Below are 17,476 nucleotides of genomic sequence, written 5' to 3'. Positions count from 1 at the left end.
TACCCCATGCTAAGTTATTTATACCAGCCTTCCACACAAGCCTTACAATCAAAATTAAGCACTAAACTCAGAAGGGTCACACAGACACATGCCTTATAAAGGTACTACACAGGCACCAGTAGACAATGACATGTTATATGACCCTGATAGGTTTACTCTCCTCCACGATTATTATTATTATAATCAAAAAAGAAGCGCTAAGCCACAAGGACTATACAGCTCTCCTACACGAAAGTGTGTGCACACGGATTCGCCTATTTGTGGTTATAGGGGTCGATTCTCAGATCCTGGTTCTGCCTCTTATCTTGCCGTTCTTCAGACTCACTCTGGATCTTATCGTACCTTCTCTTAAAACTGTAGAGTTGGCCCCACCATTTCCTCACCATAATCATTCCACTTCCTGACAGCTCTGGGACTGAAAAAATATTTTCCTATGACTGACTTTCAGCCCAAGGGTCATCTCTCTCTAACAGCCTATCCCTGTTGACTCAATTTACCTCTGAATATTTTGTATGTTATGTCTCCCTGGTTCTCCAGTATTGTTAGGCCCAGTTCCATTAGCCTCTCCTCATGTGTGTGTGCACTTGCCTATATGTCATTGCAAGGGTCAAGTCTTAGCTCCTGACTCTTTCCCCCTCACCTTGTTGCTTATCAAAGTCAGCCTCATAGCTTCATGGGCCCTATGACACTTGTTCTTAAAGCTATGTATAGAGCATGCCTCATTCCACTTTGCGACCTCTGAAACTGAAGAAATACCTTCACAAACTAACATTAATAAAACTGGGTTTTCGAATCAAAAGGAAAATAATTTGTTCATTTATTATTTCATACCACAGAATATGCCTCAAATGTACAAAAAAATTATTAGAAAGTTTTTTTCACACGGTTCATTTAGAAAGTGGAATTTTCTATATACCCATGGTGTAGGACCAGCAGCCAAGGGTTGTTTCAAAATTTCACAAACACTTGCCAACTTTATGATTAAAAAGGAGAGCAATTTTTAATACCAGTATACGAGTTCTAGAGAGAACCCTACTTGAGGTAATACATCATAATACAATCAAGAAATACATTCTTGTATTTTGAACTAGAGCAATCATTTACAACCTAAAATATTAATACTACATAACAAAAATGTACTCAAATCTACACTAATTTCAATAACAAAATTACAATAAAACTTACTAAATTGTACAAAATTTAAAAATATTGTATTCATAAATATAAACTTCAAAGAGATTAACAAATAATTACATTTTTTTTTATAAATTATGGAAATGGTGAGCACATACTGTGACACTTTAGGATAATATCATTATTATTGCTTTTGAGATAGTAAGACTAGATTAATTTACTGAGATTGCAACATTTTATGAAACTTGGTCATCCATAACAACACAATATCAATACATCTGTAATGAAAATAATTTATACAACAATTATCAAAACCAGTCTTCTATTAAATACATACAGTATTTTATAAATTTCTTGTAAAAACATCTGTCATGTAATAAAAGTATGGTACTACATATAGCTGAGACCTCTTTAAATACTTTACCAAAAGTTTCACAAATGATACAGCTCCAAAATATGAATACGTATATAACTGTCATGGTTTGGTAATGTATTGCTATACCAAATATGGAAGAATAAACTACTGCAGTATGATTTCGGTACTAATCAGATTCCACAAACTTAAAATGCAAAAATGGCAAACATGACAGATACAAGAGCAAAGATTATTTTATTTAATATATAACTTTACTCTAAAAATTAGTGCCAATTTTTTTTTGTGCCTCAGCCAATTCCATCAGGCATATCTAATTTTAAATGGCTTCCATCACTGTGCTGTAGTGTATTATTTTTTTACAATTTTATGGTATATTATTTGCATCTATATTTTTAACTAACCTTGTGACTGTGTCCAATGTACTAATGTGCAGTTCATGGCTGTGTCTGATGTACTAGTACACAAGTTTTCGTGCCTTCAAATATGCCACCTGCCACAATTTTTTGACCTTAGCACAACTCTTTAGATATTCTACACAATCTTCATGCTTTTGAAAAAAAAAATCTAAAGTCAGGCAAGTCCATACAGTGCATCATAGTTAACAGTGCCTATCATAAGTAAACAATGATACCAGGGCTTGTTGTTCCACCACCAGCTTCCCTACCAGCAAAACAGGGTTGAACTGACAAGAAGATGCCTTATTCATTCTAAACTTGTTCCACTAACAGAGGAATTCAGCCACAAAGCACACTATGTAGTTTTAACCCTGGATAACCTAACAAGTTCAAACAATGATTTAACTCCGTCTTGATTGGTATTACAACATGAAAACAATTGTAATATCATAAGAAGACACACATGTTATGGACACAAATTACATTATGTTTATATAACCCAGGATATTGGTGAACCTAAATATATAAATAATTACTATAGGGTAACCTAAATCAAACAGTGCAAGTTATTTCCATGTTTTGAGGAGTATTACACCTTGAAACAACTGTAATATTATACATATTAAATAACAAAAAGGCATAATACTGTGACTGGAACAATACACAAATAACCCTCACATAGGAGAGGGGGAGCTTAAGATGACGTTTCAGTCCGACTTTGACCATTTACAAAGTCACAGTGTGATTTTGTAAATGGTCCAAGTTGGACTGAAACGTTGTCGTAAGCTCCCTTCTCCTATGTGCGGGTTATTTTTATATCATAAATATTACTTGTACATAGTGTTAAAAGTAAAAAATTAATAACAATTATTTCACCAATTTACACTGCAAATGTGAAGTGGAGCAATGTCAGGCTAAACATTTTCCCATATTTGGAAGTATGTACTGTATATAGTGGTAAATATTAACAACATTTAAAAACTGAAAAATTATAATTTGCCATCAAGTATATTGTAAAACGTAAATACTGCTAGCGAGTTTGCACTTCTGTTGCCGATGTGATAATTTTTTTTTGCCAACTTGAACGCCACAAAATACCAAGTTTTTATCAGGTTCCACTCATTTGGATCTTGTTAAATTCATAAAAATGCACTCTCATTCTGCATTTTTCTTTTTTTAATGCCACCCCCCCTTCCCCCCTTACATAGTGCAGGCACTGCCCTTCCCATATCCTTAACCCAAATTGGCCAACTGGTTTTCCCTGATTTCCTTCATAAAAACATTACTTTGCTCACACTTCAACAGAATGTCCATCAAAACTTACTTGTCTGTATTCATTTTTATCTAACATGCTCACACAAGCCTGCTGGATGCTTAAGCCCCTAGAATTCAAACACATCTTTTACCTCCTCCCATCAACTGTTCCTGGGATTATCTTCTACCCCAAATTTATACACCCTTTTTGTCATCTTATCCCCCTTCTGCCCAAACCCTTCCTCAGGCTTCTGAATTATACCCTTGCTGACCTTACATTGCCTTTTACTTTCCACCCTCCAAAGTCTGTCTCCAAAGTGAGTAACATGAATATACACAAAATATTAATGCATATGATAAAAAAAACAATAAATATAATTCAGCTGTAACAGAATTGTAATGACTGAATCAACAGTAATTTACTAATCTCTGCCAAACAAAAATAAACTCTCCACATAGGCATGAAAGGAACTTTCACAAAATATTAATGAATTCAGTGAAAAAACAGCAAAGAAAACTAGAAAATAATTTGTTTGGATATTTGCAATGGTCTTAACTGCTGATCAACATTTGCAAGTCTTTAACTGGTTCCAAATTGCCAATATCATAAGTGTGGAACATCTACTGTATACATATCTCAGAAATAAGCTGAGGACTTTTTTTCAGTATACCTATATACAGTGGTACCTCGGGATACAAATCTTTTTCGTTCCAGAAGGCTGTTTGAGTGCCGATACCAAATGAATTTGTTACCATAAGGAATAATGTAAAGCAGATTAATCCATTTCAGACCCCCAAAAATACACTTACAAAAGCACTTAAATAAATACACTTGCATAATTGTTCGAGTTTTGAGCTGTTCGTATCCCGAGGTACCACTGTATTTGAAGAATATGGATGACTTACAGTTACAAATATAAAGTAATATGAAGGAAAAAAAAAACAAACAGGTACATATATTTAGAAAATGCACTAAGCACCCTACTTTGGTTATCTGAAATTCTGAGTATCTGACCAGTGACTGGTCTTGAACAATTAAAATTAAGTTATTCTTGTGCAAGTGCTTTTAAATATGGTAGGCTTAGCATAAAGGTGAAAACTACATGTATTATATAATTATTGATACTTTTTAAATTTTATAAGTCTTGGTGCAACATACAGTGCTTTACATTTTTTTCTTAACAATGGTTGTCTCCTACCAAGATAGGTTGACCCAAAACAGAGGAAACACATTCACTATCATTCAAATGATATCTTGCCAGACATATGTTGGCATCACAATTCAGATGCTCCTCCAAACTGCAATATCCTAACCCCTCCTTCAGAGTGCAGGCACTGTACAGTAAGTCCTTGCTTAATTCATTGACAGGTTTTTGGAAACTGCAACTTTAAGCAAAACAATGCATAACAAAACCAAATTTACCATAGGCTAATTGATGTAAAAATCAGGGGTGCACAGCACACTAGCACTCATTGTAACAGGGTTAAATCAATAAATATTTGCAAAACAAAAATTGTAAGGAGTACCTTGTACCACCATGCAGTTCAGAAATAACCCTGGATAGGATGCCATTCCATTGCAGGGTGAGCGGGCAGGGTGCGCGCGCGCACACACACACACTCATACTGGGACAACGTAGACACAAGAATTAACCTAACATGCACATCTATGGGATGTGGGAGGAAACCGTAGTACTCAAAGCTAACCCACACACACATGGAAAGAATGCACAAACTCCACACAGCCTTGGCTGGGAATCTATTTTTTTTTTTGTCAATGTTATAACGAAATGACGTTTTAAGTGAGGACTTGGTGTACTTACCATTTCCAGGGCTCAATTTCAATTAACTGGCTTCCCTAAATCTCTCCATAAATGTTACCTTACTCACATTCCAATAGCATGTCATCATAAAAATAACTTGTCTTCACTTACTCTGCTCTAACACACACAGGAAGATTGGATGTTAAAGCCCCTTAGTACTCAAAACCAGTATGTACTTCCTTTCTCCAACCCTTCCTAGGACCCCTACCCTCCTTCCTTCCACCCCAGATTTATATACTCTCTTATTCTATTGTGTTCCATCATTTCTAAAAGTTCAAGCCTCAACAACCCCTCCTCAACCCTCTGAATATACTTTTGAAAAACCCACATTGTTTTCTAACCTCCACTCTATGAATTCTCTGCATAATATTCACACTGCACTCAAACATGATATTTCCACTGCCTTCATCCTCCTCCTTGCAGCAATGTTTAAATCCCAGTGCTTTATATATAGTACAGATATACTATTATCTCATACTCAAAATAAAAAATTGCTAAAATTTGGCAGAGCGAAACACTGATGAATTACTTGTGTCAGAGATTCTTAAAAAGATACTTTAGAAGTCATATCATAAGTAGTACATGCCATTATATCCACAGAATTATAAAACATGAACAATAAATCAATAACAATATTTTTTATAAGTAGCATTGTTGTTTCATTAAAAAAGTAATAGCTTACAATAAAAATCTGTGTACAGCAATGAACAGTAATCTGACATTTATTGCACTGGACAGTTACGCATGGCTGGCTGATACAGGAATCGGCGTCGACGTCTTAAAGCTTCTAGATATACATCCCGGTTAAATAACCCAGCTGCCAGGGGAACACTGTGAAATGAAATACATTTTAAAAGCAGATACAGACCTTGAAAACTGGCACCCTTGTAACCAAAGTCAAGCCAATAGTCAGGATTACCTAGGTTTAAGTGGTTAAATAATAACAGGTGCCTTACAGTCCTAGTTCCCTGAACAGCTTTTGAGGTATGTAGAACAAATTTTGCTTTGATCTTAATACAAAGAACTTAAGTAATAAAGATAAAATATAGATTCTTTCACTGATGAACAATGATATACAGTTAAATCCTCAAATTTGGGTACTTTCTAATACTCATGTTTTGATTATCCAGGGGCTTTTAGTGAAAGGTCTCCCATGATTAACTTGTTTATTTTTTGCAGTGCTATCATTTTTTTATTAACACAGCCTCTAAACTGAATCTCTCTCTCTTTCTGGGTATTCTCCTTATGAATTTTAGTATTAACTAAATTTGAGTGACATTTAAGAAGATGTGTCCTCACAAATTCAGAATGAGCTCCAATCTGAAACAAAATTTATCATGCAGACATAATTTTGTATTATTCACAGAACTTCTAGGAACACAACTTCAGCTTCCATTGAATGTTATAAAAAAGTAATATAGTAAATGTTACAATATGATACAGATTTAATAAATAATAATTATTCTGCGGTGTGCAAACTAATATTCTCACATTCTCAAATTGATTTTCCCATTTGATGGTAAAATACAGTACAGTAGGGCCTCCGCTTTATGGTGTTTCACCTTACAGCGTTCTGCTAATACAGTGATTTCAAATTATGACCAAAACTCCATAGAGCTCACCGTCTTTCTAATACAGCACGCCCCACCCAGTTTCTTTACATTCTCCATGAGGATATCTTTATTTTGTCTGCAGACTTTCCAAAATTTCAAGTGTTTTAAAGTTATTGCATATTTTATATGTACTCTGATAATTTCACTTATGTGTACCTGTACTTAAATATACTTACACACTTTGCTGGCATGCAGGTACACATTATAATCACTAAAATTGTCCCTCTAGTCTTAACACCATAATAATAACACTAATAGTAATCACTCTTGGGCACATTAAATGTCTTATTTTACGTTAATATAGACATTTTCATTAATCCATCTATGATATTTTCTTCATAATTATATAAGAAACATGTTACATAGCATATAAACATGCTATATTTATATGATGTGGAGGTGTGGTAGTCAGGTGGAGGGAAAACATTACGTTTTCTCTGGTCCAGCACCAGAGAAAACGTGTATGAATCTGCGTTTGGCACATAACACTTTTGTTCAAAATTCTCAGCATGAATTATTCATTACTTCTCCCTTCGTTTATGAAGGCATCTAAAGGTAGTTGTTAGAAATGATTAAACTCAGTGAACAATTTATGTTGATGGTAATAATATGGCTCTGGGCCGCATTAAATATTGTGTAGCTATGTATGAAGGTAGGTGCAGCTATATAGCCAGGTGGACTACACAGCTACATCTACCGGCTACCTACACCTGACTTCCTACAAATACACACTACTCACCTCTCATCCTACTTTAAGACTACACATAATTTAAGGTAAAGAATGAGTGTACTGTATGTGTATTTTCGCTCTCTGGGCTGCTTTAAATATCGTATATTAAGTTGGGATGGGGAGCCAGGGCTACCTACACCTGACTGCCTACAAATAATTACTATTACTCACTTCCTACCCTACATTAAGGCTACAAATATTTTAAAGTAAGTAATGAATGTACTGTGTATGTATTTTACTTTTTATCGTGTTTTTTAATGCCTAGTTCTATTACTAACAATGTAAGTAGTGTAAACTGGTTGTCTGGCATTTATATGCATTTATAAGTGGAAAAAATGGCATTCTGCTTTCCGGCAGTAGCCTGGAACCTAACCTGCCATATAAGTGGGGCCCTACTGTAGTATGTTTTACTATTCATTTCATACATATACAGTACTCCTACTGAGGTAGGAATTAAGTCCAGTTAGTCTGTTTCCAGAATCCCTACATGTTACCTTGTTCACACTCCAATGGCACATTCAGCCATAAAAACCACTTGTCCCTACTCCAATCTAACATGCTCACACAAGCCTGCTTGATGCTCAAGCCTCCTCTAGCACTCAAAATCTCCTTTACTCTCTCCCTTCATCAATTCCAGAGATAACCCTACTCCTTCCTTTCACCTCCATATATATATATACACTCTCTTCATCATCATATTCTGCTCCAGTTTCTCTAAATGCCCAGACTACCTCAACAAATCCTTATCAGTCATCTGAATTATACCTTCAGTAGCCCCACACCATCTATACTCCAAATTCTTAATTTCTATTTATTACTGTATTTTTATCACTGTGTACTATATTAAAAAAATAAGTGCTGAACTCATATGGGTTAAACAGCATTATTCATATGTATAAGACAATGATCTCCACTAAAAATGTAATTTATAACATGACCTGTAGACTACCTATGGTTATAAGCATTATAAACAAACACTTAAATACATACTCATCTTTGCCTGGTCTAATTTTGCAATGAAAGGCTCCTAGGACAGGCTTATGGTCTGATGTTTTGAACAATGGGCAGGAATCATAGCTATAGCATGTAATAGCTCCTCGATTACTCTGTCAAAATAATAAATACAAGTCATGTAGCAAACTAGTGAAACCTGGACAGTAGTGCACATTCTAAATGCTCACATTTTCAATGTACATGTATACTTAAAAATACACTTCAGAACATATATTTCTGCTGATGCTTAATTTCTTCTAATCTTCAATTAAACAAGTACCATGTGTTCTCTTGCTTTCTCATGTTGTGCAGCTATTAAAAAATTATATGGTTGCATCATCAGACTAAATCACTTTCCACAACAATAACTGCAGCTGTTGCATAATAGTAATAATAACAACACATGCAAGGTTTCAGGTATGTCTTACTACTTCTACTACTACTTACACTTCGGTCATATTACACATGCATGTTCAAGCATATATATATACACACACCCCTCTTGATTTTCTTCTATTTTCTTACTATTTCTTGTTTTTGTTTATTTCCTCTTATCTCCATGGAGAAGTGGAACAGAATTCCTCCTCCGTAAGCCATGTGTGTCATAAGAAGTAACTAAAATACTATGAGCTAGTAACCCCTTTTCCTGTATACATTACTAAATTTAAAAAGGAACTTGCGTTTTTCTGTTTAGGTCACCCTGCCTCAGTGGGATATGGCCAGTTTGTTAAAAAAAAAAAATACTACTAATAATGGGAGCAAGGGGCTAGTAACCTCTTCTCCCGTATAAATTGCTAAATGTAAAAAGAAAAGCTTTATGAGGTTTTCTTCTTTTTTTCATGTCACAGTGGGAGACAACCAGTATGCTGGAAAAAATAATAATAATAATCATGAAGTCAAGCAAAAAAAAAAAAAAACTTGTACAGTTAGTCTTAAGAAGCCAGTAGAAAGAAGCAGTGACTTCCTTGTTTAAGTATAAAAAAAAGCTTTTACTGACTTCATTAACTTATGAAAGGCTCCACACTGGTGCCCAATTCACATTTCACACAACTCACAATGTCAACTACTGTGCCAGGTAATATTTGTTCTTGGTGTCAGTCTTCTTTCAACAAACCAGCTGTATCCCACCAAGGAAGGGGGGTGACCCAGAAAGAAAAACAGAAGTTTCTTTTCATAACTTTAACGTATACAGGAGAAGAGGTTACAAGCCCCTTGCTCCCAGCATTTTAGTCGCCTCTTACAACACGCATGGCTTACGGAGGAGGAATTCTGTTCCATTCTCCCATGGAGATCTTGGCGTCAATTTTTTTTCAACAAGTCGGCCGTCTCCCACCGAGGCAGGGTGACCCAAAAAAGAAAAAATCCCCAAAAAGAAAATACTTTCATCATCATTCAACACTTTCACCACACTCACACATTATCACTGTTTTTGCAGAGGTGCTCAGAATACAACAGTCTAGAAGTATACACATATAAAGATACACAACATATCCCTCCAAACTGCCAATATCCCAAACCCCTCCTTTAAAGTGCAGGCATTGTACTTCCCATTTCCAGGACTCAAGTCCGACTATACAAACTGAGGTATCACTCGAGTATGAATGTAACAGAGTGAGGAATTAGGTAAGATTAAACTGCTCTCTCACTGATCATGGACAAGCACACTACTACTACACCACACAGGGATATAAGAAAAGCTATGCTATAACCAAGAAGTCTTATTGAATTCATCAAATTATGAAAGGGTCCAGAGTATCAGCCAAATTCAAGTTTTACACAGCTCTTAATGCCAAGTCAAGTGGTGGCAGCATATAAGTGTTTCTTTCAAACTCTGATCACACTAATACAAGACATATATCTAATACCATCTGAGTACAGTACCAGTTACTATATATGTTGTTTGAAAATTCATTAAAATTTTAAATTAATGCTTTCAGCTACATATTTGTCAGGGCCCAAGACCGTTCAACTGCCTCCCAGCATACATAAGGGGGATTACCAATAGACCCCTGGCTGTCTTCAAGCAGGCACTGCTCAAGCACCTAAAGTCGGTACCTGACCAGCCGGGCTGTGGCTCGTACGTTGGATTGCGTGCAGCCAGCAGTAACAGCCTGGTTGATCAGGCCCTGATCCACCATGAGGCCTGGTCACAGACCGGGCTGCAGGGGCATTGACCCCTGGAACTCTCTCCAGGTAAACTCCAGGTGAACAGTGAGGCTAATTTCCTTACCTTAAACAGTATCCTGTCAGTATATGATGGAACACGCTGCTTGGAAGATGTGTCATAATGGTCAGTACCAGGGTCATACTTGAATGTTGGAGCAAAGGTAATTGGGCCTTCCTCAAATTCACTGAAGGCTTCACCTAAATTTGAAATGGTATACTGTATATAAAATACAGCACAATATTCTTAATGCAGACATAAATACAGTGCATGTTCAATTTTCTGATGGTCAGTTAACTGCCCATCTTCTGGTTTGAATAAAGTTTCCAAATGGATGAACTAATGGATTTCTGATAACATGAATAAAACTAACATATTTACAAAATAATTTAAGAGTTATTACCCAGTAGTTTAATAAATATGTAAAAACAAACAATTGCAAACTGCTAGAAAATAATTATTTACCTGCCAAAATAAAGGTTATGTGATACAGGTATTGTTCTGTATATTTTTTCACAGAGGCAATGACTTGTTTTTTCACCAACCCAGAAGTAAAAGCTGCAGATAGCATTTTATTCTGGTAGCCATAGAAAATAAATGAATGTTTATACATACACATTCACATATATGAGGTGTATAGTGGACACAGTAGCAGCAAAATTTGTGGGTCATCTTGTGTGTTTCAGAGACAGAAAGAAAAGATCAATAATGTTAGTGTGTGTATATAACATTTATATGTATAAAAGGTTTCTGTTTTGCACTCGTGTGACAGGACAGCTGCATCTTCCTGGGTGAACCTCCTTGGGTGGTTGGTTTACCAACCTATTATCATTAAATTCTATTATCCATTTATTACTCTGTTCAATTTATCCAAGTCATCTTGTAAGGATTCAATAATTTTTAGCACTTATTTTGTGTAGGATCTTTTCATGTTTATACAGCATTTATATATAGTGTGTTTTATTGCTTCTAGCCAGTCATGTATATAAATTAGAAACATTAACAGGGAATACCAATTCTTGTGGTACAGAACAACGTTGGTGATAGTTTCCCATGACATCTTTTCTATTGTCAAAGCTTGCATTTTTCAAAAACAGTTAAGCTCTCAGTCACTAATAATTTGCCTTCTATTTTTCTAGTGCTCTGTAGTTTCCAAATTAGTTTCTGATGAGGAAATTAAAGAAAAATATCTTGAAATCTAAATAAATGTAATCTATCCATCCATTTCTGATATACAATACAGAAATTTGTTGATCAAAGAGCGAATTGTTTGCTAGCTAGAATGTTATTGTTCAAGTATTACATTCTCTTTTCCTTACAGCTTTTCCAGTACTTTCAGATCAATATTTATCAGTAAAACAAGCCTCGAGATAATTTTTTTGTTAAATATCAGTATAATGTATTTCATTTTCTATTCTCTATACCTGCATTCTAATGGGAAAATATGAAATGAACAATATAAAACTAGCCTTTATGTCGAGCCTGAGACAGCTGATCCCACTGCAGAAGATGTTGATAAGTCTCAGGTCCAGCCTTCTTTAAGCGTTCGAAAACATGATCACGATTCACAGCAAGACGAAAGTTCAGATCACCCAGCCAGAAGACACTATCATAGCGATGAGTGACATCTACAAGGAACAATTAAAATCTGTTTAATATCAATAAATTAGTGGAGACGAATGGCTTTTGGGACCTGACAAGCTGTTGGAGTGTGAGCAGGGTAATATTTTGTGAAGGGATTCAGCGAAACCGGTTAGCCGGACTTGAGTCCTGAAAATGGGAACTACAATGCCTGCACTTTAAAGGAGGGGTTTGGGATATTGGCAGTTTGGAGGTTGACTTTTAAACTGTCATATCTGAGTGCCTCTGCAATGTCAGTGATTATGTGTGAGTGAGGTGAAAGTGTTGAATGATGATAAAAGTATTTTCTTTTTGGGGATTTTCTTTCTTTTTGGGTCACCCTGCCTCAGTGGGAGACGACTGACGTGCTGAAAAAAAAAAATTGCAATTTCTTTCTTTCTTGCCAGAAAGAAACTCTTCTGCAATTTCTTCAGCAGTCCAGACCAGATAACCAAAATTGCCCTTATTTTCTTCTAATCATGTCATTACATTTTCCTCAGAAACGTCTGTTCTTTCCAAAACCTTCCGAAGCATTCAATGAAAATCATTGGCCTCAAATCCCACAAAGCTCAAATCAGGATCAACATCATACAAAAAAAAAATTCCAACTGTTAACTAACCTTGCGATTTTCATTTCCTTCCAGGATGCTGTAAGGTTGAAGATGGCAAATTTCAGGCTATATTTCTCAATGTTCTGCAATGCTCATAGGCCTCTAGTGTGTAACATTTTCCGAATCCTCTTCTTTTTCAATCACTAACGATACTTCATCTATCTGTCTGTTCTGGTATATCCTCCTGCCAACAATAACCCTCTTCTCCATAGGATAAATCATGGAAGTGGTATTACAAGCCAGAAATATGGCCTTAAATTTACCATCGGTGCTGCATGATTTATTAGTGTTACAGTGAGCAGGTGATTTATAAAGCAACTGAAGAACGGAAGAGCCCTTACATCTTCTGGATCAAGTTTAATGATCTCTAGCTGATACAAGTGTACAACAGAGATGAAATGTTTAAAAAAATGTCATAAAAAATATATACCTATGAAACCAAGCCTTCTTACCTTGTATAGATGACTGGCAACTCCTGTATGTAATACTTTAAAGTATATGGGTGAACTGATTTGCCTGTGCCCATCAATTTCAAACAGTTCATACTGTCAGCATTACCACAACATGATGCTGAGAAGTGATCTCTGCTTATTTTATGGCTTGGTGTCTTCACATCATTCTGGAAGTCAAAAATATTGCGAGCGATCGAACGCCAAGAGAGACCAGTTTCATTACCTTATACACTTTACTTAAAAGCAGCCCCTCCTTCTTGATTAGATCATGTAACATAAATCTGAACATGAATACTGAACACACCATTCATATACTGCTTCAAGATTTTTATTTTGGGCTACTCTCATATGCTTCCTAGTACCAACTGATGAACCTTTTCTGGTAGCATCTGCACCATACAGTAATTTAAGAGTAAAAGTGATAAGCTTGTCCACTGTCTAACATATATCAGACATTTTTTTTCACCATATTCTTTGCATGAACAGGTCACTGACACACCTGACTAACTTCTTCATCAGTTCAAGTTTCTGACTCTTTTCGACTAACAGTTAGATTTATACATTTCGATTTTATATCAGCATCTGTTTTATAGTCCATGTTTAATCACTATGTACCTTATATTACCAACACTCTTATATGGGTGTGAAGCTTGGGTTGTAAAAGCTGCAGTGAGGAGGCGGTTGAAGGCAGTGGAGATGTCCTGTCTAAGGGCAATGTGTGGTGTAAATATTATGCAGAGAATTCAGAGTGTGGAAATTAGGAGGTGTGGAGTTAATAAAAGTATTAGTCAGAGGGCTGAAGAGGGGTTGTTGAGGTGGTTTGGTCATTTAGAGAGAATGGATCAAAGTAGAATGACATGGAGAACGTATAAATCTGTAGAAGAAGGAAGGCGGGGTAGGGGTCGTCCTCGAAAAGGTTGGAGGGAGGGGGCAAATGAGGTTTTGTGGGTGAGGGGCTTGGACTTCCAGCAAGCATGTGTGAGCGTGTTAGATAGGAGTGAATGGAGGCGAATGGTTTTTGGGGCCTGACGAGCTGTAGGAGTGTGAGTAGGGTAATATTTAGTGAGGGATTCAGAAAACCAGTTATTTTTATATAGCCTGAGTACTGGAAATGGGAAGTACAGTACAATGCCTGCACTTTAAAGGAGGGGTTTGGGATATTGGCAGTTTGGAGGGATATACAAATAACCCGCACATAAAAGACAGAAGCTTACGACGACGTTTCGGTCCTACTTGGACCATTGACAAAGTCACACTAACAGAGGAGGAGCAGGACGGCTATATATAGGCAGGAAGAGGTGGAGGTAGTAGTAGTGGTAGTAGTAGTGGTGGTAGTAGTACAAGAATTGTATATAATACCGACAGGATGAAATGACACATGCACAACACCGGGGCATCCCCACCGTAGACGTTTCGCCATCCAGCCAGCCACTGGATGGCGAAACGTCCACAACAAAGACAACCAGACGCCGCACATGTGTCTAATTTCATCAGTAGATGTAGTAGAAGAAGAAGAGGAAGTAGTACTGGTAGTGGTAGAAGTGGGAAATAAGGAAGACGAGCCAGTCAAATACAAAGGAAGGGGAGCACTGCAAGAGAGCTAGAAACCCACAGAGGGAGAGCAAGCGCACCGAGGTGCGTGAAAGGGGAAGTGGTGAAATAAAATAAAGAAGGAACAGAAACACGAGACAGGAGAGAGAAAGACAACCCAGAGGAGAAAAGGAGAGAGGAAAGGGGAAGAGGAAGAAGAAAAAGAAGAAGAAGAAGAAAAAATGAGGATTCAGGTTAAGTCACGGGTGTTCTGAAGTTTGGAGCATTTTACAATGTAGTGGGAGAGGAAGGCATCTACAGAGACGAAGCCAGGGCTAAGGTTCATACAAGGAAAGTTGTGTATAAGAGAGGATTCAACTAAACGGCGACTGTTCGAGTTGGAAGTAGGGAAGACAGTTTTAGCAGAAGACCAGTCAATAGGATGGCTATGATCTCTGACGTGACAGAAAAGAGCATTGTTAGTGTCGGCAAGCCTAACACTATTTTTGTGCTCCCTAAGTCTGTCAGAAAGAGATCGACCAGTTTCTCCAAAGTATTGAAGAGGACAGGAGGAGCAAGAAATAGAGTAGACACCAGGAACATCTGTAGAGGGAGGAGAGGTATGAACGAGATTAGTGCGAAGAGTGTTAGTCTGGCGGAAGGTAAGCTTGATGTCTAAGGGACGGAGAGAATTGTTGAGATTAGAAAGACCGGAAATGTAGGGAAGGCAGAGGATAGAAGAGTTCCCATGAGTAGAGAGTTTGGGAGAGAAGAAATTGCGTTTAGCACGTGAGAGGGCAGAGTCTATGAAATGGGAAGGGTAGCCAAGACGGGAGAACGAATTATAAAGAGTGGAAATTTCTGCTGGAAGGAACTGAGGATCACAGATGCGGAGGGCACGGAGAAAGAGGGAGATAAGAACACTTTTCTTGACAGGGGAAGCATGATAGGAAAAGTAGTGAATGTACATGCCACTGTGCATAGGTTTACGGTAAACGGAAAAGGAAAAACCTGTATCTGAGCGGTGGACATGGACATCAAGGAAAGGAAGTAAGGAATTAGATTCCCATTCAGCTTTAAACTTAATGGAAGGGGCAAGATTGTTAAGAGCTTCAAGAAAAGGTTGGAAGAGACTGGAGTCATGAGGCCACAGAGCAAAGATGTCATCCACATAGCGGAGCCAGAGTGAAGGTTGCACATCGAGGGTAGGAAGAAGAACAGTCTCGAAGTATTCCATGTAAAGATTAGCAAGGACAGGAGAGAGAGGAGAGCCCATAGCGACACCGAAGGTTTGGGAATAATATTTCCCTTGGAAGGAAAAGGAGTTAGAGTCCACACAGAGGCGGATCAGATCAAGAAAGACATCAGTGGGGATAGGGAGATGAAGAAACCCTTCATGGGCCTTCTCTCTAAGGAAATCAAGGACATCATCAAGAGGGACATTGGTGAAGAGGGACTCAACGTCAAGACTAAGCATCTTACAGGTTGGGAGAGAGCGAACCCGTTCAATGAAGTCTTGAGAGTGTGTGCCTTTTTGTTATTTATTTATGGAGGGATATGTTATATATCTTTATATATCCTTCTAAACTGTTGTATCTGGGCACCTCTACAAAAACAATTATTATGTATGAGTGAGGTGAAAGTGTTGAATGATGATGAAAGTATTTTCATTTTGGGGATTTTCTTTCTTTTTGCGTCACCCTGCCTCGGTGGGAGACGGCCGACTTGTTGGAAAAAAAAAAAGTACCTTATATTATAATAAGTAAAGATAAACACCATAAATTCATGGAAAATGGAGAGCAAATAATGACTCAAGTGTTAAGCCTAGAAAAGACTACTGTACCTGAAACACTAAGTTAAAAACTTAAAATACAATATTCCAAACTACTGCATGAAATCTACTTTGTGTAGTGCTTGATGAACCACTAGGAACATATCTTAGCAATACCTCCAAAATACATCCAAGAGATAATACTGAGAAGTGTTATTTCTAGTGGTTTGACAGAACCCATACACAGAAAACATTAAAAAAATTACATATATAATGAAATGTCTTATTTCAATGTAATAAAGTGAAAAACTATATACAGTACATAAATTGAAACATAATTATCACTAACCTTTATGCTTGTGTTTGTGAGGCAAGAGGCGTGGCAAGTCAAGGGAACGAGTTATATTACGGAAATTTTGGATTCGCAGGGCTTGCTTCTCTTCATGAGCTGTTAAATGTGAGTTTATGAAGAGGATTCTTGTACCTGAATTAAAAAAGAGTAATGAGACATAAACCTATCCTCCTCACACTAAAGGATAAAAATTAATACAGTGCAACACTATTATATCAGACTCATTTTCTGTTCATGTACTACTGTCTACATCAGACTCTCCAACATTTCGCACACCACAACACTACATCATACCTATTAACTGTCTGCAATTTTCATTTATTGTGATTTATGCACTTGCAGATGATAAAGTATTCAATGAAGCATTGAGAGGGGGACTGTCAGCCACATCACTAAATAGCTGTCCTGTCAATTTTATCAAATTATCTCTATATATATACTGATTCAGGAAAACTGGTTAACAGACTTGAGTCCTGGAGGTAGGAGTACATTGCCTACACTCTAAAGGAGGGCTTGGGATATTTTGCTGTTTGGAGGATCATCCAAACAGTAGTATCCACACCCCTCTGGAAAGATAGTGATAATATGAATGGTGAAAGTGTTTCTTTTTCAAGTCACCCTGCCTCAGTGGGATATGGATGATGTTTTGAAAAAAAAA

General features: G+C 37.0%; 1 protein-coding gene across 6 annotated transcripts in view; it reads right to left on the bottom strand.

Moving 5' to 3' along the window:
- Positions 1 to 805: 805 nt before the first annotated feature.
- INPP5E (Inositol-3-phosphate synthase) overlaps positions 806 to 17,476 on the bottom strand; it is a 68,401-nt gene continuing 51,730 nt past the window's right edge. For 5 of the 6 annotated variants that reach the window (XM_053786292.2, XM_053786295.2, XM_053786293.2 and 2 more), the window contains 5 exons: positions 16,816 to 16,950; positions 11,952 to 12,110; positions 10,549 to 10,682; positions 8,316 to 8,431; positions 806 to 5,813 (listed from right to left, as the gene is read on the bottom strand). In XM_053786292.2, the coding sequence (XP_053642267.1) occupies positions 5,705 to 5,813; positions 8,316 to 8,431; positions 10,549 to 10,682; positions 11,952 to 12,110; positions 16,816 to 16,950 (653 nt within the window). In that variant the 3' untranslated portion in view covers positions 806 to 5,704. Of the gene's footprint in view, positions 5,814 to 8,315; positions 8,432 to 10,548; positions 10,683 to 11,951; positions 12,111 to 13,165; positions 13,333 to 16,815; positions 16,951 to 17,476 lie in introns of those variants that run through there. The other variant, XR_008408038.2, reaches the window with a different exon arrangement.

Source organism: Cherax quadricarinatus, chromosome 42 (genome assembly GCF_038502225.1).
Source record: "Cherax quadricarinatus isolate ZL_2023a chromosome 42, ASM3850222v1, whole genome shotgun sequence".
Lineage (NCBI taxonomy): Eukaryota > Metazoa > Arthropoda > Malacostraca > Decapoda > Parastacidae > Cherax > Cherax quadricarinatus.
The sequence above is the reverse complement of the archived record's forward strand: the minus strand, read 5'-3'. Positions and strand labels throughout refer to the sequence as shown.